This window comes from Heptranchias perlo, chromosome 6 (assembly GCF_035084215.1).
Source record: "Heptranchias perlo isolate sHepPer1 chromosome 6, sHepPer1.hap1, whole genome shotgun sequence".
In the NCBI taxonomy this organism is placed as follows: domain Eukaryota; kingdom Metazoa; phylum Chordata; class Chondrichthyes; order Hexanchiformes; family Hexanchidae; genus Heptranchias; species Heptranchias perlo.
Window position 1 is genome coordinate 77,284,754 of NC_090330.1, and position 21,262 is coordinate 77,306,015.

Here is a 21,262-nt window from a genome sequence, read left to right on the forward strand (position 1 = left end):
GATGAGTTGTAGGATGGCGTCCGGAGATTGGCTGTTGAGTATTGATGCTGTCGCAGCGATGCCGTCATCGTGGGGGATACTGGTGTATAGTGCCGAGACGTCCATCGTGGTGAGAAGTGTTCCTGGTTCAACTGGTCCGTGGGTACTGAGTTTTTGTAGGAAGTCTGTAGTGTCGCGACAGAAGCTGGGGGTTCCCTGTACGATGGGTTTCAGGATGCCCTCGATGTATCCAGAGAGGTTCTCACACAGGGTTCCGTTGCCTGATACGATAGGACGTCCGGGTGTGTTGGCTTTGTGTATCTTTGGGAGGCAGTAGAAGTCTCCCACGCGGGGAGTATGTGGGATGAGAGTGCGTAGGATGCTTTGAAGGTCTGGATCGAAGGTCTTGATCAGTTTGTTGAGCTGGTGGGTGTGTTCTTTGGTCGGATCTGCGGGTAACCGTCTGTAGTGTTCCTGGTTGTCCAGTTGTCGGTATGCTTCTTTGCAATAGTCCGTTCTGTTCTGTATGACTGTGGCTCCTCCTTTGTCCGCTGGTTTGATGACGATGTTGCGGTTGGTCTTGAGAGTTCATCACCGGCATCTCCACATCTTTTCTACAATGTAATACATGCCAATTTTTACAATTGCACGCTAGCATTGCATATCTGAAAATCACAGGCTCACTCCTTATGATTTTCTTACCATTAATTTTAGTGGACGGGAAAGCATCGAGAGTGTGCCTGCAATTTCATAATATATGCTCCCAGTGGGCGAGACTCCCTGCCTGCCATGTGCAACCATACAAATGGCCCTTATAGATGAATTATCCTGCATTATAATACATGTTTTATGAATTTGTTTTTTGAAAATTGCATTCAGATTTGATGTGTTATTGTTCTGAAAATATTCTTCAGAACATAGGAACAAAGGAACATGCAGCACTGAAATAGACTGCAATCCAGCTGGCTCATCATGAAAAAGTGTACATTTATGCTAAACCTTTGTAAATCACTGGTTAGGCCTCAGTTGGAGTACTGTGTCCAATTCTGGGCACCACACTTTCGGAAGGATGTCAAGGCCTTGGAGAGGATGTAGAGGAGATTTATTAGAATGGTGTCAAGGATGAGGGACTTCAGTTACGTGGAGAGACTGGAGAAGCTGGGGTTATTCTCCTTCGAGCAGAAAAGGTTAAGGGGAGATTTAATAGAGGTGTTCAAAATTATGAGGGGTTTTAATAGAGTACATAGGGAGAAATTGTTTCCAGTGGCAGATGGGTCAGTAACCAGAGGGCACAGATTTAAGATAATTGGCAAAAGAACTAGAGGGGAGATGAGGAGAATTTTTTTTACACAGCGAGTTGTTATGATCTGGAATGCACTGCCTGAAAGGGTGGTGAAGGCTGATTCAGTAGTAACTTTCAAAAGGGAATTGCATAAATACTTGAAATGAAAAAAATTGCAAGGCACTAGGGAAAGAGCAGGGGAGTGGAACTAATTGGATAGCTCTTTTAAAGAGCTGGCACAGGCACAATGGGTCGAATGGCCTCCTTCTATGCTGTACGATTCTATGATTCTATGATTTCAATTACTTATTCCCTCAGATATCTATCCAATCTTTCCTTAACTTTTTCTACACTATCTGCACCACTATCCATTCTACACGTTCACCACTCTCTGTTTAAAGATTAAAAATAAAACAGAAAATATTGGAGACACACAGAAACTCTGGCAGGATTTGAAAGAGGGAGACGGGTTAACATTTCAGGTACAGCTTTTCATCATCCCTTATTTCTATGTCAAACAATTACATTTCTGTGAAACTCAGGAGCCTATTGCAGAAGAGTTGTTAAAGTAGGTGCTGACTATAGAGGAATAATGCAAGTTTAATTAATCATTGGGGGGCAGAACTTGCTACCGAAATAACGGAGAGCTCAATAGAACTCTCCATTTTTAATGACGAATCGAAGGAGCAAGTTACCGCATTTGCTCATGGCCAGTAAAATGCGGAAGTCGTGAACTTGCTCCTATCGGTTCACCAGCGATTTGACAGTTGTGAATTAAAGGGCAATCACATGCTACAATCATAGAAATCACTGAAAAATCACCAACTTGCTCATCTGCCCAGCTGGAATGTAACTAATTATGCCACCAAAACGTATGCTGAAAAATACCAGGTGTAAACTACTTTCTAAAAGCACGATCACTCTTAAAGACTGCCAAACAACTAAAAATTAAATTTTAAAAATATGGGGTCTCATATTACTCCTTATTTTATTATTTTTTGGTCATTTAAAAAAAAATTAAAAATTAAAAAGTTTTTTTTTTACTTTTCACTTCTGTCTCGTTAATTTAATTCAATTACTTATTTGGCTTTTTATATATATAAAAAAATTATTTACAATGACTTGCAGAATATTACTTTAAATGAATGAAGCCTGCTTGTGGGCATGACTTCTCTTCCTGACAGATTCTGTGGGCGTGCCTTCTATTCTCACAGACATTTCCCTTGCAAATCAACCCACGCTGTTCAGAGGCTGGGTTGATCTCGTACATTTTTTAAAAACTGCATAATCACACAAGCCGACGCCATGCAGTAAGTACATTCGTAAATTTAATTCACAGGAGCTGCAGTGATCATTGCCATGCCGCTCTGCACAATTTCCGGCCCTTGGTTTTCTAACACCTGCCACTCAATTGCTTCCTTTCTGATCAAAACACAGATTGTATTCAGCTGTACGTATGACTGCTCAGAAAATGGAGGTTGTATTCTATCTGCTTATATGTCAGTTCCTCAGCACAAATGGTAAGTTTCCAAACATGCTTTGTTTCTAACAATTGTAAACAATTTTACAACACCAAGTTATAGTCCAGCAATTTTATTTTAAATTCACAAGCTTTCGGAGGCTTCCTCCTTCCTCAGGTGAACGTTTGTTAGAAATGCTTGTTTCTAACACTTAAAGCATTCAGATAGAAAAGAGAGAAAAGTTTTCTGGCTACGTCAATGGGCAGTTCAACTCTTTCATCTGAACAAGTTGGTTTGAACAAACTCTGCTGTAAACTAGTTGCACAGCTAAATTTACTTATCGTTTGAACAAAAAGCATTTCACAACCGACTGGTAATTTGTGAACGGAATGTATGCAATATGCTAATTATTTTTACATTGCCCTAAAATTCTTATTAGCAGTTACCAGACAGCAAACAAATTCAGAGACCTGTTTATAGCAATCAGACTCAATACTGTTCTGACAGCATCTGCCTGAGTAGAAGTAGACGGTTGGATGGTTGGAGGGACTATTCCATTCAAAAAGGAAAACCAAAGATGGCATTAGGATTAAATTCCTCTTTGTCGTACTTTTAACCAAAGGATCAATGTGAGATTAAAACAGAAAATTCTGTTTTGTACTTATACCGGCCGATCTTTTGACTAAAGTTACTGAATTGGAGACACACAGAGACTCTGGCAGGATTTGAAAGCGGGAGACGGGTTAACATTTCAGGTACAGCTTTTCATCATCCCTTATTTTTATGTCAAACAATTACATTTCTGTGAAACTCAGGAGGCTATTGCAGAAGAGTTGTTAAAGTAGGTGCTGACTATAGAGGAATAATGCAAGTTCAATTAATCATTTGGTTTTCTAACATCTGCCACCCAATTTTTTTTTTTTTATTCGTTCATGTGATGTGGGCGTCGCTGGCAAGGCCAGCATTTATTGCCCATCCCTAATTGCCCTTGAGAAGGTGATGGTGAGCCGCCTTCTTGAACAACCGAGTGGCTTGCTAGGCCATTTCAGAGGGCGATTAAGAATCAATCACATTGCTATGGGTCTGGAGTCACATATAGGCCAGACCGGGTAAGGACGGCAGGTTTCCTTCCCTAAAGGACATTAGTGAACCGGATGGGTTTTTATGACAATCCGGTAGTTTCATCGCCACCATTACTGATACTAGTTTTTTTTTAATTCCAGATTTTTATTGCTTCCTTTCTGATCAGAATAGAGATTATATTTTGTTCCTGAACTGATTCTCATCAGGAAGAAGTCCATGAATGTTTTCATTTATTTTGTTGTTAAGGATAGCACATCTTTTACAGGATTTTGTCTTCTTTTTTGGGTCCACTTCTATGTGCTATCCTACACTGAGAAGATGTTGACCTCCATTAGTCCTAATGGTTGTGTAACCCCAATGTTCTGTTTGGCCCTGAGCTGATGTCCTTTCCATTGTCAAGATCACCTATTTCCAACTGCGCAACATTTCCTGCCTCCACTCTTACCTCGCCCCACCCCTGCTGAAATCCTCATCCAAGTTTTTGTCACTTCCGAGCTCAACTTCCCCCATCTTCTCCTTGATAGTCTCCCACATTCCAATTCGTCCATACCTCCACTGATCTCATCCGATCCTGAACCAAGTCCTGTTCTTCTATTACTACAGTCTTCACTAAACGTTATTGGCTTCCTTTCTCCAGATGCATTAAACTCAAAATACTTGTCCTCAATTACAAAGCCTTCCATAGTCTCACCACATTCTACCTCTGCAATTTGCTCCAGTCACAGTTACCAGCACATACCCTCTGCTCTTCGAAATCTGACCTTCCTTGTATCCCACCTCTTCATTCAACCACTGGTCGTTTAGCCTCCAGCCATCTAGGCACATCACTGTAGAAGTCTCTCCCTAAACCCTTTTGCCTTGCTACCCTTCTCCCCATCATCAAAAGCCCCACAAAACCTACTTCTTCAACCATGTCTTCAACCAGCTCCCTTAACTCTTATTCTACAATTGTTTGACATCTGTTCTGCTTCTCTGAAGTGCTCTGGTGCTTTCATTATCTGAAAGGTACTGTATAAATACAAGCTGTAATTGGTCACTACTCACTGGGGGTAATTTTAACTTTTGGTTATAGTGTAAAAAGGGCGATATCGAATCGGCCACCTGTTATACATCTCTCTTGATTTTTGTTTCTATGTTTTATATTATCATCAAAAGTTACAATTACCCACACTGTGTGAGAGCCAAATTAGGTCACTGTCCCTTTGATTAACCCTTTTACAGTCGGGGAGGGGGTAGGGGAGGGAGAGGCAGTTGTCTGCACTCCTGAGATTAATGTTGAGAATAGTGGGCACAACTTCAGTGCTAGCATGTTTTTTGACATGGCATGGCATGGCACAATGTGCCATTCTTGATGTGGTGCAACGTGCTATGGTGTGACATGGTGTGGCGTGACTTGCCGTGGTGTGATGTTTTGTGGCATGCCAAGGTTCTGACATGTTAAATAAAATACATCTGTTTAGCAATGTTTGTTTGCTTGTTTGGCAATGATTGGTAGACCAGTTGCTTGGGAATGTTTAACAGACAGCAATCCAGCAATTGTTAAGTTCACTGGGTTTTAAATCTGACTTCTTGATTATCTATTTGCAAAATTCTCCATTCAGCACTCAAGAACACTTTATTTTACATGTCATGGAATAAACGAGAAATGCAAACAGGATGCTATTTCAGTCATTTAATCACGCTGCAACTGAGTAATATTTATCTACTTGTAGAATCTTTTCAAGGGGCGCCCACTTAATTTGATTAAGTCACAGTTTAGATAGAGCTGCACAGATTGTGCTATTTGGAATAATTGTCATTTGAGTGCTGGTTGATTTTAGTCCTCCCTAATGCATTTGTATTTTTATTGTAAATGCCTTTATAATGGGGTTGGTAAGAAGTTTGTTGTTCATTTGTTTGTTGAATAACATCTGATATTTTCAGCACTGCTGTGTTGTTTCCTGTTGGTTAGATACGTGTAACTTTGCTGCAGTGTGGAAATACTCTTCCAGTACTGCTTTATTTTTGCTTCCAAATATCTGGGGGTAAATTTTAACCCCGTGAACGGGTGGATTGGGGGTAGGTGGAAAGGTAAAAATCGTAAAAAAGTAAAACTGGCCTCCAAACCCGCCACTTCCGGTTTTAATGGAGGTGGGTCGAGGAGCGGGTCACCAACCCGTTCTCAGGAGGCGGGTCGATCAGTAAAATCATGCCTCCATTTCAATAGGTTTTTTATTTTTATCTCTTGGGGGCTGGGATTCCTGAGCCTTCTGCTTCATGCCACCTAAGAGGAGGCGAGAAGGCCCGGGTCAACAGGTAAGTGCTTTTATTGCACTGCTTGTGGGCCAGGATGACCAGGAATATTTCATCCAGGCCCAACAAGCTTACTTGCCACAATCGGCCGACCCCTCTCCCCCCCAATATCCGACCCCCCCCCCCCCCCCATGATATCTGATCCCCTCCATGATCTCCGACTTCCCCACGATCTCCAACACCCTTCCCATGATCTCCGACCCCCCCCCCCCCGATGACCGACCCTCTGATGACGGACCTCCCTGATGACTCCCAACATCTCCCCCGATGACCGACCTACCCTCCCCCCCAATGACCGAAGTTCCCCCTCCCCCCCACTCTAAGACTTACCTGCTAGCATCCACTCCCTGGCTGCTCTCCCATCCGACTGACAGCCAGCCTGTCAATCTGGCTGGCTGATGGGCAGAAAACACACAGAAAAGAATTGAAATTGCGTCAAAATCGTAAGGATATCTGGGAAACCCATATTTCCGGGTATCTGGACCATCTGAAGAATGGGAGATTGTATGGAGAATTGAAGAGAGAAGTACAAGACAGAGTGGTATGGAGAGGGGAGAATTGAGCCAGGAACTTTCTTAGGCAGACCACTGATGGTGATGAATCCCAATCAAACCATTGCTCTCTCTTGATTTGACACATTCATAAAAGCAGAAATGCTTCATCAATGACAGGGCTACCTTTTAGATGGAGCCACTGGTAAAAGGTTACCAGACTCAGAGACAAGACTGCATAGTAATCATTCTAGTCATAAGATTTATAAGCACTGTCCAAGGTGAGATGCAGATACTGCTGTCAGCCCCATGTCGTTAAGACTAAGTGCAGTCCTCTGTGTCTGTTAAGTGTGTTTACAGTATACACTCTGACAGCCAAATGGGTCAATTATTGTTCCCATAATGAAAATTCATGCTTTTCAAATCAAATTATATCATCTGAAAACACAGAATGATGCAATTAGTTCTGACATTGTTTGTGAATAATAAATATTGCCTTGAGTTCTATGCTGTTTCAGAATCATAGAATGTTTACAGCACAGAAGAGGGCCATTCGGCCCATCAAGCCTGTGCTGGCTCTTTGTAAGAGCAATCCAGTTAGTCCCATTCCCCCGCTCTTTCCCCGTAATTCTGCAAATTTATTCCCTTCAAGTATTTATCCAATTCCTATTTGAAAGCCACGATTGAATCTCCTTCCACCACCCTTTCAGGCAGTGCATTCCAGATCATAACTACTCGATGCCAAAAAAAGTTTTTCCTCACATCGCCTTTGATTGTTTTGCCAATCACCTTAAATCTGTGTCCTCTGGTTCTCAACCCTTCCGCCAATGGGAAGAGTTTCTCTTTATTTATTTTATTCAAAGCCTTCATGATTTTGAACACTTCTATCAAATCTCCTCTCAACCTTCTCTGCTGTAAGGAGAACAACCTTAACTTCTCTAGTCTATCCAAGTAACTGAAGTCCCTCATCCCTGGAACCATTCTAGTAAATCTTTTCTGCATCCTCTCTAAGGCCTTGACATCCTTCCTAAAATGCAGTGCCCAGAATTGAGGCCGAACCAGAGTTTTATAAAGGTTCAACATAACATCCTTGCTTTTATACTCTATGCCTCTATTTATAAAGCCCAGGATGCCGTATGGTTTTTTAACCGCTTTCTCAACCTGTCCTGCCACCTTCAAAGATTTGTGCACATACACCCGCAGGTCTCTTTGTTCTTGCACCCCTTTAGAATTGTACCATTTAGTTTATATTGCCTCTCCTCATTTTTCCTGCCAAAGTGTATTATTTCACAATTCTTGGCGTTAAATTTCATCTGCCATGTGTCCACCCATTCCACCAGGCTGCCAATGTCATCTTGAAGTCTATTACTATCCTCTTCACTGTTTACTACACTTCCAAGTTTTGTGTCATCTGCAAATTTTGAAATTGTGCCCTGTACACCCAAATAAAAGTCATTAATATAAATCAAAGAAAGCAGTGGTCCTAGTACTGACCCCTGGGGAACACCACTGTATGCCTTCCTCCAGGCTGAAAAATAACCATTCACGACTATTTTGTTTCCTATCACTTAGCTAATTTTGTATCCATGCTGCCACTGCCCCTTTTATTCCATGGACTTCAATTTTGCTGACAAGCCTATTATGTGGCACTTTATCAAATGCCTTTTGAAAGTCCATATACACAACATCAACTGCACTGCCCTCATCAATCCTCTCTGTACTTCATCAAGAAACTCAATCAAGTTAGTTAAATATGATTTGCCTTTAACAAATCATTGCTGGCTTTCCTTTATTAATCCACATTTGTCCAAATGACTGTTAATTTTGTCCCGGATTATCGTTTCTAAAAGCTTCCCCCCCACCGAGGTTAAACTGACTGGCCCGTAGTTGCTGGTTTTATCCTTACACCCTTTTTTGAACAAGAGTGTTACATTTACAATTCTCCAGTCCTCTGGCACCACCCCCATATCTAAGGAGGATTGGAAGATTATGGCCAGCACCTCTGCAATTTCTACCCTTACTTCCCTCGGCAACCTAGGATGCATCCCATCCAGACCGGGTGACTTATCTACTTTAAGTACAGCCAGCCTTTCTAGTACCTCCTCTTTATCAATTTTTAGCCCATCCAATATCTCCTCTTTTACTGTGAATTTGGCAGCATCTTCCTTGGTAAAGACTGATGCAAAGTACTTATTTAGTACCTCAACCATGTCCTCTGCCTCCATGCATGGATCTCCATTTTGGTCCCAAATTGGCCCCACCCATCCTCTTACTACCTGTTTACTATTTATATGACTATAGAAGATTTTTGGATTCCCTTTTATGTTAGCAGCCAGTCTATTCTCATATTCTCTCTTTGCCCCTCTTATTTCCTTTTTCACTTCTCCTCTGTATTTTCTATATTCAGCCTGGTTCTCACATGTATTATCAACCTGACAGCTATCATATGCTTTTACTGCTTCATCTTACTCTCTATCTCTTTCATCATCTAGGGTGCTCTGACTTTGGTTGCCCTACCTTTCTCCCTTGTGGGAATGTACCTAGATTGTACCCGAACCATCTCCTCTTTAAAGGCCGCTCATTGTTCGATTACAGTTTTGCCTGCCAATCTTTGATTCCACTTTACCCAGGCCAGATCCGTTCTCAACCCATTGAAATTGGCCCTCCTTCATTTACTCTAGATTGCTTCTTGACCTTTTTCATAACTAATCTAAACCTTATGATATTATGATCACTGTTCCCTAAATGTTTCCCTACTGACACTTGCTCCACTTGACCCACTTCAATCCCCAAACCAGATCCTGCAATGCCTCCTTCATCGTTGGGTTGGAAACATACTGATCAAGAAAGTTCTCTTGAACACACTTCAGAAGTTCCTCCCCTCTCTGCCCTTTACACTATTACTATCCCAGTCTATGTTAGGATAATTGAAATCCCCCATTATCATTACTATATAGTTCTTACACCTCTCTGTAATTTCCCTGCAAATTTGCTCCTCAACATCCTTCCCACCAGTTGGTGGCTTATAGAATACACCCAGTACTGTAATGGCACCTCTATTCTTGCTGAACTTTTAAAAAATTTGTTCATGGGATGTGGGCGTCACTGGCGAGGCCAGTGGTTGAGGTCGTGGGTTTGGAAGGTGCTGTCGAAGAAGCCTTGGTGAGTTGCTGCAGTGCATCCTGTGGATGGTACACACTGCAGCCCGGTGCGCCGGTGGTGGAGGGAGTGAATGTTTAGGGTGGTGGATGGGGTGCCAATCAAGCGGGCTGCTTTGTCCTGGATGGTGTCGAGCTTCTTGAGTGTTGTTGGAGCTGCACTCATCCAGGCAAGTGGAGAGTATTCCATCACACTCCTGACTTGTGCCTTGTAGATGGTGGAAAGGCTTTGGGGAGTCAGGAGGTGAGTCACTCGCCACAGAATACCCAGCCTCTGACCTGCTCTTGTAGCCACAGTATTTATATGGCTGGTCCAGTTATGTTTCTGGTCAATGGTGACCCCCAGGATGATGATGGTGGGGGATTCGGCAATGGTAATGCTGGTGAATGTCAAAGGGAGGTGGTTAGACTCTCTCTTGTTGGAGATGGTCATTGCCTGGCACTTGGCTGGCACGAATGTTACTTGCCACTTATCAGCCCAAGCCTGGATGTTGTCCAGGTCTTGCTGCATGTGGGCTCGGACTACTTCATTATCTGAGGGGTTGCGAATGGAACTCAACACTGTGCAATCATCAACAAACATCCCCATTTCTGACCTTATGATGGAGGGAAGGTCATTGATGAAGCAGCTGAAGATAGTTGGGCCTAGGACACTGCCCTGAGGAATTCCTGCAGCAATGCCCTGGGGCTCTAACCAAATAGATTCTGTCTTTGACCCCTCAAGGACTTGCTCTCTCTCCACACTGCAATATTCTCCTTAATCAATACTGCTACCCCCCTCCTTTTATTCCTTCCCCATTTTCCTGAACACCTTTTATCCAGGAATATTTAATACTCAATCCTGTCCTTTTTTGAGCCAGCTTTCCGTTATCACAACTATATCATATTCCCATGTGGCTATTTGCGCCTGCAGCTCACCAACCTTATTTACCATGCTTGGTGCATTTACACACATGCACTCTAAACCTTTTTTAGTCTTTCTCATATTCTATTAGTCTGATCCCACCTAATATTGTACTCTTTCTTACTCTAGTATTATCTGTCTCTCCCATTCGTTTGTGCACCTTGTTTCTCTTTTCTAATGCTATATCCTGGTGTCCATCCCCCTGCCAAATTAGCTTAAAGCCTCCTCCACAGCACAAGAGAACCTCCCTGCGAGGAGATTTTTTCCAGTTCTGTTGAGGTGCTACCCATTTCTCTTGAACAGGTCCCTCCTGCCCCAGAACTGGTCCCAGTGCCCCAAGAATCTGAAGCCCTCCCTCTTGCACCATGTCTCTAGCCACGCATTAACCTGCCTTATCTTTCTATTTCTGTACTCACTAGTACGTGGCACTGGGAGTAATCCAGAGATTACTACCTTTGTGGACCTGTTTTTTAACTTCCTCCCTCGCTCCTGAAACTCTAACCGCAGGACCTCATCCCTTTCCTTTCCTATGTTGTTGGTACCCACATGAACTGCAACTTCTGGCTGTTCCCATTCCCCCCACTGAATGTTTTGCACCCGCCCCGTGATATTCTTTACCCTGGCACCAGGGAGGCAACACACCATGCGGGGCTCACATCAGCGGTCACAGAAACACCTGTCTGCCCCCCGACAATCGAATCTCGTTTGACTACTGCATTTCTACACTTCACTGTGCCCCCCCACCCCGCCCCGTGCAGTCCTTTGCCCCATGGTGCCATGATCAGGACTGCATTCCTTCAAGGTATCATCACCCTCACTGGTATTCCATGCTAAATACTGGTTTGAGAGTGCCACACACCCAGAAAATTCCTTCACTGCCTGCCTCTTCCTACCCTTTCGGATGGCCACCCATTTGCTATCCTGAACTCTCTGAGGCTGCGGGGTGACCACCTCCTGGAACGTTCGATCCATGAAACTTTCAGCCTCCCTTGTGCTCTGCAGTGTGTCCAGCCGCCCCTCAAGCTCAGATACTCTCAGCTTGAACTCGAGCAACTGGAAGGCATTTCCTGCACGTGTGGCCCTCCATGAAGCGATCTGAAATTTCCACATGGCTCAGGAATTGCAGGCAATGGGTCTCAGCTGCCTGTCCGTTTTATTTAAGAACATAACAACATAAGAAATAGGAGCAGGAGTAGGCCAATCGGCCCCTTGAGCCTGCTCCGCCATTCAATAAGATCATGGCTGATCTGATCCTAACCTCAAATCTAAATTCATGTCCAATTTCCTGCCCGCTCCCCGTAACCCCTAATTCCCTTTACTTCCAGGAAACTGTCTATTTCTGTTTTAAATTTATTTAATGATGTAGATTCCACAGCTTCCTGGGGCAGCAAATTCCACAGACCTACTACCCTCTGATTGAAGAAGTTTCTCCTCATCTCAGTTTTGAAAGAGCAGCCCCTTATTCTAAGATTATGCCCCCTAGTTCTAGTTTCACCCATCCTTGGGAACATCCTTACCGCATCCACCCGATCAAGCCCCTTCACAATCTTATATGTTTCAATAAGATCGCCTCTCATTCTTCTGAACTCCAATGAGTAGAGTCCCAATCTACTCAACCTCTCCTCATATGTCCACCCCCTCATCCCTGGGATTAACCGAGTGAACCTTCTTTGTACTGCCTCGAGAGCAAATATGTCTTTTCTAATCTTTAGAAACCTTTTTTTCCTAAACTCCCTTTAGACACTTGATGATTTACTTACTGTTTACTTACCCCAATTAACCTACTCTTTTATTCCGGGTCTCTCAGAACTTCCCCTGTCAGTTCACTGTGACATCATGGTGATATCACTCTCTCTGTTCTTGGGGCTCCTCCCCTGGTGCTCAGCACTGCTTCTCTCAACTAAATAATCGATTTCTATATAGATAATTATTTTATAATCTGTTTTGTTTTTTTTTGCTTTTTAAAAAAAAATAGCACCTCTTTCCTCCTCTGCACCTAATTCCCACTCTCTCCAAATTTTCAAGTTTCCATTCGGTTCACCATCCACTCTGTTCATGATGTCCGCTCTGTTTACTGTGAGCATCGCAATGCATAACATTCTGCCCTGTTGCAATGGTCACCGACTTAGCATGCTGTTTACGATTATCGATAATCTTTGATCATTGATTCATTATACAGTATGATGCAAGTGAAGGTCAGGGATAAGTCCTTGTAACTGTTGGTTACTTACTGATATAAACCTGTAACAGTTTTGAATAGGTGTAATTTTTACATTGGGTAAAAGGCTGCACTAAAAACTGAAAGCTCAGTATGTAGAGATGTGAAATAAGGTAGTGATTTTCATAATTGACAGCTCCCAAAGCTGAGCTTCACAAATAGGTGCAAGGAAATGGGTGCCAAGCCAGGAAGTGAGAGATTAGGAGGGGTGACTGAAAGCTTGATCAAAGAAATGGGTTTTGACAAATTTTTAAAGGTGGGAGAGAGGTAGAGAACTTCAGAGAGGGACATCAAGAGAGCAAAATCAAGGAGGGTGAAAGTTGTGTCACCAATGGTGGGGCAAAGGGAGAGGGAATGAGTAGGGGACTGGAGTCAGAAGAACAGAATGTTTGGGAGGAGATATAGGGCTGAGGAGATGGCAGAGGGATGGTGGAGCATATTGTACATTTGAACATGGAGATCACCAGTCCAATGACTCGTAAAATTTACTCCTACATCTGCTGCAGTGCAAACTTATGCCCCATGTTTGCATTCTTTTTCCTTCTTGGTGAATTTTTTCACTTCCTCTCTCCTCCCCAGTCTTGAGGGTGCTTGCTGTATGGTGGGTTATGGCTCCATGGGAACTGTGTGTCCTCCAGCACTTCATCCAAGTAGCCTTTATGCACATGTGAGCCTTGATGATGGGGGTCAATACTCACTTCAACCAAAGAGTAGAGGAGGTGTCACAATTGGGCCTGATCCCGTCCTAACCTGACATACACCCAAGTACGTTTCCAGCAGGGATCACTAGATAGCGATCAGAAGTGAGAACCCTGGACAACTTTTATTCCTTCAAAAGGTGCTGACCTCAACGGTAGCATCTGTACTGTCATCCTGGCTGAGATCAACTATCATCATCTCCATCGGTCGACTATCGTTGGAGCTCCTGTCAGTATCCTCCAAACCCAGTCATTCAACATTCAACTGGCCTTTATATCTAGAGGACTAGAGTACAAGGGGGAAGAAGTTATGCTGCAGCTATACAAAACCCTGGTTAGACCGCACCTGGAGTACTGTGAGCAGTTCTGGGCACCGCACCTTCGGAAGGACATATTGGCCTTGGAGGGAGTGCAGCGTAGGTTTACTAGAATGATACCCGGACTTCAAGGGTTAAGTTACGAGGAGAGATTACACAAATTGGGGTTGTATTCTCTAGAGTTTCGAAGGTTAAGGGGTGATCTGATCGAAGTTTATAAGATATTAAGGGGAACAGATAGGGTGGATAGAGAGAAACTATTTCCGCTGGTTGGGGATTTTAGGAGTAGGGGGCACAGTCTGAAAAATTAGAGCCAGACCTTTCAGGAGCATGATTAGAAAACATTTCTACACACAAAGGGTGGTAGAAGTTTGGAACTCTTCTGCAAACGGCAATTGATACTAGCTCAATTACTAAATTTAAATCTGAGATAGATAGCTTTTTGGCAACCAAAGGTATTAAGGGATATGGGCCAAAGGCAGGTATATGGAGTTAGATCACAGATCAGCCGTGATCTTATCAAATGGCGGAGCAGGCACGAGGGGCTGAATGGCCTACTCCTGTTCCTATATTCCTATGTCTTAACATACATGATGGTAATTCTTCTATAAGAATTTCTGTACTTAATTCTCAGCCAACCTCTCTTTTTGTTTACATGTTTTGATTCCCAGAATAAAAGATCCACTTCCTCAGCACTCACTGTCTAACATGGGGAGCCGAGGTTTAAATTGTAATTTAATAGTCTTGAATACTTCTAATGTTAATGTGTACACGTTTGATTTCAAACCTGACAATATGCATGCATTATACCAGGGTACAATGCTCCTTTAGCTACTTTACATAAAGAGATCATTTCTTACAACAATCTATTGCAATTTCTATAATACCTTTACCGTAAAGAAACTTCCCAACCCAAATTGGCATAAGGAAACAGACGCTCAGCCAGGAAAGGAGGAATTAGGATGGGTGAGTGAAAGCTTGGTCGAAGAAATTGATCTTAAGAAGGTTTATACAGGTGTTGAGGGAGTTAGAGAGGTAGAGAGATCTAGGGAGGAAGTTCCAAAGAGTAGGATTGAGGTAGCTGAAGATCCCTGCCACCAATTTAGGGGCAGAGAGAGGGAGAATGCACAAGAGGCTGGATTCAGAGGAATGGGGTGTTCATAGGTCTGAGCAGATTGCACAGAGAGGGTGGAGTGAATCCATAGAGGGATTTAAAGATAAGACCAAGGATTTTAAATGTAATGCTTTGAGTGACTGGGAGCCAATGTAGGTCAGCAAGGGTGGCCGATGGTCTTAATGCAGGACAGGACATGAGTGGTAGAGAATTAATCTACTGTTAAAGAATTTTCTTAGTTTCATTGTTGAAGACGCAGTACTATAAGCCAAGAAGTTCTTACTATCAAAATTAACCTTCCGGAATCAACATTGATTTCAATAACTTCAGATCATAATGACTGCTCCCATTTTTTCGGTCAGCTAGTGCTGGGAATGGTTCTGCTTCTGCCATTTACAGTTAGTCCGGATCAATCTTTTGTTTCTTTACTTGTCCCATTTCCACCCTCCTTGCCTTGCACCATCAACCCTTTTGTCATTTAATCACTCGTGGCCTCCACCCTATCACAGACCTTCCCTTTTGTTCATTCCTTACCTCCCCCCTTTCCCTGGCTCTGTACTTGCTCAAATACTTTAGGGAAGGAAGCCTGCTGCCCTTACCCGGTCTGGCCCATATGTGACTCCAGACCCACAGCAATGTGGTTGATTCTTAATTGCCCTCTGAAATGGCCTAGCAAGCCACTCAGTTGTAAAATCTCGCTACGAAAAGTCATAATAAGAATAAAACCGGACGGACCACCCGACATCGGACCACTAGGCACCGGACACGACAACGGCAAAACACCAAGCCCAGTCGACCCTGCAAGGTCCTCCTTACTAACATCTGGGGACTTGTGCCAAAATTGGGAGAGCTGTCCCACAGACTAGTCAAGCAACAGCTTGACATAGCCATACTCACAGAATCATATCTTTCAGCCAACGTCCCAGACTCTTCCATCACCATCCCTGGGTATGTCCTGTCCCACCGGCAGGACAGACCCACCAGAGGTGGCGGTACAGTGATATACAGTCAGGAGGGAGTGGCCCTGGGAGTCCTCAACATTGACTCTGGACCCCATGAAATCTCATGGCATCAGGTCAAACATGGGCAAGGAAACCTCCTGCTGATTACCACCTACCGTCCGCCCTCAGCTGATGAATCAGTCCTCCTCCATGTTGAGCACCACTTGGAGGAAGCACTGAGGGTAGCAAGGGCACAAAATGTACTCTGGGTGGGGGACTTCAATGTCCATCACCAAGAGTGGCTCGGTAGCACCACTACTGACCGAGCTGGCCGAGTCCTGAAGGACATAGCTGCTAGACTGGGCCTGCGGCAGGTGGTGAGCGAACCAACACGAGGGAAAAACTTACTTGACCTCGTCCTCACCAATCTACCTGTCGCAAATGCATCTGTCCATGACAGTATTGGTAGGAGTGACCACCGCACAGTCCTCGTGGAGATGAAGTCCCGTCTTCGCACTGAGGACACCATCCAACGTGTCGTGTGGCACTACCACCGTGCTAAATGGGATAGAATCAGAACAGATCTAGCAGCTCAAAACTGGGCATCCATGAGGCGCTGTGGGCCATCAGCAGCAGCAGCAGAATTGTATTCCAGCACAATCTGTAACCTCATGGCCCGGCATATTCCTCACTCTACCATTACCAACAAGCCAGGGGATCAACCCTGGTTCAATGAGGAGTGTAGAAGAGCATGCCAGGAGCAGCACCAGGCGTACCTAAAAATGAGGTGCCAACCTGGTGAAGCTACAACTCAGGACTACATGCATGCTAAACAGCGGAAGCAACATGCTATAGACAGAGCTAAGCGATTCCACAACCAACGGATCAGATCAAAGCTCTGCAGTCCTGCCACATCCAGTCGTGAATGGTGGTGGACAATTAAACAACTAACGGGAGGAGGAGGCTCTGCAAACATCCCCATTCTCAATGATGGCGGAGTCCAGCATGTGAGTGCAAAAGACAAGGCTGAAGCGTTTGCAACCATCTTCAGCCAGAAGTGCCGAGTGGATGATCCATCTCAGCCTCCTCCCGATATCCCCACCATCACGGAAGCCAGTCTTCGGCCAATTCGATTCACTCCACGTGATATCAAGAAACGGCTGAGTGCACTGGATACAGCAAAGGCTATGGGCCCTGACAACATCCCAGCTGTAGTGCTGAAGACTTGTGCTCCAGAACTAGCTGCGCCTCTAGCCAAGCTGTTCCAGTACAGCTACAACACTGGCATCTACCCGACAATGTGGAAAATTGCCCAGGTATGTCCTGTCCACAAAAAGCAGGACAAATCCAATCCGTCCAATTACCGCCCCTTCAGTCTACTCTCAATCATCAGCAAAGTGATGGAAGGTGTCGTCGACAGTGCTATCAAGCAGCACTTACTCACTAATAACCTGCTCACCGATGCTCAGTTTGGGTTCCGCCAGGACCACTCGGCTCCAGACCTCATTACAGCCTTGGTCCAAACATGGACAAAAGAGCTGAATTCCAGAGGTGAGGTGAGAGTGACTGCCCTTGACATCAAGGCAGCATTTGACCGAGTGTGGCACCAAGGAGCCCTAGTAAAATTGAAGTCAATGGGAATCAGGGGGAAAACTCTCCAGTGGCTGGAGTCATACCTAGCACAAAGGAAAATGGTAGTGGTTGTTGGAGGCCAATCATCTCAGCCCCAGGACATTGCTGCAGGAGTTCCTCAGGGCAGTGTCCTAGGCCCAACTATCTTCAGCTGCTTCATCAATGACCTTCCCTCCATCATAAGGTCAGAAATGGGGATGTTCACTGATGACTGCACAGTGTTCAGTTCCATTCGCAACCCCTCAGATAATGAAGCAGTCCGAGCCTGCATGCAGCAAGACCTGGACAACATCCAGGCTTGGGCTCATAAGTGGCAAGTAACATTCGCACCAGATAAGTGCCAGGCAATGACCATCTCCAACAAGTGAGAGTCTAACCACCTCCCCTTGACATTCAACGTCATTACCATCGCCGAATCCCCCACCATCAACATCCTGGGGGTCACCATTGACCAGAAACTTAACTGGACCAGCCATATAAATACTGTGGCTACGAGAGCAGGTCAGAGGCTGGGTATTCTGCGGCGAGTGACTCACCTCCTGACTCCCCAAAGCCTTTCCACCATCTACAAGGCACAAGTCAGGAGTGTGATGGAATACTCTCCACTTGCCTGGATGAGTTCAGCTCCAACAACACTCAAGAAGCTCGACACCATCCAAGATAAAGCAGCCCGCTTTATTGGCACCCCATCCACCACCCTAAACATTCACTCCCTTCACCACCGGAGCACAGTGGCTGCAGTGTGCACCATCCACAGGATGCACTGCAGCAACTCGCCAAGGCTTCTTCGACAGCACCTCCCAAACCCGCGACCTCTACCACCTAGAAGGACAAGAGCAGCAGGCGCATGGGAACAACACCACCTGCACGTTCCCCTCCAAGTCACACACCATCCCGACTTGGAAATATATCGCCGTTCCTTCATTGTCGCTGGGTCAAAATCCTGGAACTCCCTTCCTAACAGCACTGTGGGAGAACCGTCACCACACGGACTGCAGCGGTTCAAGAAGGCGGCTCACCACCACCTTCTCGAGGGCAATTAGGGATGGGCAATAAATGCCGGCCTTGCCAGCGACGCCCACATCCCGTGAACGAATAAAAAAAAAACTTTAACATCTTCCAGTTCTGACGAAAGGTCTTCGACCAGAAATGTTCACTCTGTTTCTTTCTCCACAGATGCTGCCTGACTTGCTGAGATCTTCTCCAGCATTTTCTGTTTTTATTTATTATATTTACATGACTTTAAGATTTTTGGTATTAATGTTAAATTATTTCTGCAGGGAAACAAACGCATAAAAATCTTCGACCTGGACTTGGAAATGGTGTGGGCTCAGGTTGTGAATTAACTGAAAAATCAGCAATCAGGCAGCCTCGATGGCAGGTGGAACACAAGGGAACGGTGCATTTCCTTGGTGTAATCTTAAATGACAGCACTTTAGAAAATGCTACCTGTTTGAAACTCATCAATGCCTCATTAACCAACAGAGCCAGTAATAACCAGCTTTCTGCTGAAAAGCCAAACACACGTGTATTTACAAACTCCTGCGCAACCACAGAAAAGCGAGTAATGCTGACAGTTCTGAGTAAGTTGACTGTAATAAAACTTTTCATTACCCCTTGTCATTGTATTATGTTAGGCGGTGAGAAGATAAGACTTTTGAGTGGTTTTCAAACAATGGGCCAGAAATCATGCAGAGCGGCGAGGCAACGCTCACCGCAGCTCCTGCAAATTAAATTAACGAAAATATTTACTGCGGGCTCTGTGATGTTGAATTGTTTGAATTTGAACTTCAAAAAATGTGCGTTATCAACCCAGCCACTGAGCAGCGTGAGTTGCTGCATGGCTGGAGAGGTTTGTGAGGAGAAGATACGCCCACAAAATCTGTCAGGAAGGGAAGTCATGCCCATGGATTTAGGCTGCATTGCTCAAGCAGGCGAGCAGACTTCATTCATTTAAAGTTAGTATTCTGTATGTCATTGTAAATAAAAACTTTTTTTAATAAAAAGCCAAAGAAATAATTGAATTAAATTAAAGAGAAAGAAGGGAAAAGTAAAAAAAAATTTTTTAATTTAAAAAAGTGTTTTTAATGACCAAAACTATTAAAATATGGAGTAATGAGACTCCACATTTTTAAAAGTTAATTTTTAGTTGTTTGACAGACATTAAGACTATTAAAACTTAGTTTAGACCTAGTATTTTTAAGCGTACCTGTTTGGTGATGTAATTAATTTCCAGCTAGGCAGATAAGCAAGTTTGCACTTTGTCAATGATTTCTCTGATTGCAGCGTGCGATGGCCCTTTAACTCGAAGCTGTCATATCGCCGGTGAACCACTAGGAGCAAGTTCCGGATTTTCACGTTTCGCTGCGAATGTGCAAACGTGGGAACTTGTTCCTTCGATTCATCACTAAAAATGGATTGAGCTCCTCTGTTATTTTGGGAGCAATTTCTGGCCCAATATCTTGAATATTGACTGGCCCATTGAGCCTAACTTCATGTCCATTTATGATTATTGAGGGTGATAATGGAAGCGTCATGGCTGCGATAACCTGACCTTAAACTTCTTAAAGCACACTACAAGCAATACTTGGAGTTATGGGTTTGCTGTGAGCCATTTTCACTCTACATCAACATTTTTAGGAAGTTTGGTCCACTTATAAATTCTTTGCAAGTAGTAAGCAGGGGCCTGAAGGATTGGGAGCCTTCTGGGCTTCAGTAGCATAATCCAGTGTATAATGCTCATGGCAGGACTTTATTTGCTGGTCATCTTCCTCGCTATGTAAACCATGGCCTAGCTGTATCATAAAAAATCTTCTAAATATTTTTAAGTTTAGAGAAGACAATCAGTGTGCATATTCCTGGATAGTATGATTTTGTCAAGATAAATCAGATCACTGAAAATGTGCATTTAAATGGATTTTAAGATGCTTAGAAATTAAGAAATACTATTGTCAGAAAATTGAATCCAATGATGTAATGAGATGCTTAATCCCTGAATGATATTGCAGTCTTCATTTGTTCTAAATGGCAAATAATGTCCTAATTTGTTGCCCTCTCTAGTCCCTCCTGTTATTACTACAAAACATCACAGTGGCTTTAAAGATTACCTTGTGTGCAGAGCTGCTAACGGTGGCCTAGTACCCAATATTGTATGGGTGCCATCAAACAGCTCAATGAGAGGAAGAAATAGGGCCAAACATCAAAATGCAACCAGAACTGTTACCAGCAACTACAAGCCAACACAACTTCGAAACAGCTCGGAGAACGTAACCTCTCTGAAAAATCATCCAACCCTTTCTGCACCAATGGAACTGTTTGTAAGATGTAAGTATGTATTTTTAAAATCTGTTACCTTTTATTGTATGGTAGGATGGGAGGGCTTTAGATAGCAGTCTGGCTGAGAAATGTGCAAACTCACCATCCGTATCAATCGGCTGGCTGGACCGTGTGATTCTAACCTCACATCAAAGTAATGTGATCATTGACTTCATTGCTCTGTAGCAACCTGCACAGCTGCCACAATTATTTACTGCCACAACACCAAAAAGAACAAACACTTTTGTTTAAAATTATTATCTTATTTTAATTGTCAGTCGAGGCTCAGTGGTGGCACTCTCGCCTTTGAGTCAGGAGGTTGTGGGTTCAAGTCCTACTCCAGAGACTTGAGCACAGAATCTAGGCTGGCACTTCAGT

General features: G+C 43.9%; 1 protein-coding gene across 2 annotated transcripts in view; it reads left to right on the forward strand.

The window, feature by feature from the left end:
• Positions 1 to 2,489: 2,489 nt before the first annotated feature.
• LOC137323067 (uncharacterized) overlaps positions 2,490 to 21,262 on the forward strand; it is a 112,021-nt gene continuing 93,248 nt past the window's right edge. The window contains exons 1-4 of one of the 2 annotated variants that reach the window (XM_067986467.1): positions 2,490 to 2,571; positions 2,699 to 2,781; positions 18,850 to 19,152; positions 20,630 to 20,893. In XM_067986467.1, coding sequence (XP_067842568.1) covers positions 2,567 to 2,571; positions 2,699 to 2,781; positions 18,850 to 19,152; positions 20,630 to 20,893 — 655 coding nt within the window. In that variant the 5' untranslated portion in view covers positions 2,490 to 2,566. The remainder of the gene's footprint in view (positions 2,572 to 2,698; positions 2,782 to 18,849; positions 19,153 to 20,629; positions 20,894 to 21,262) is intronic. The other variant, XM_067986468.1, reaches the window with a different exon arrangement.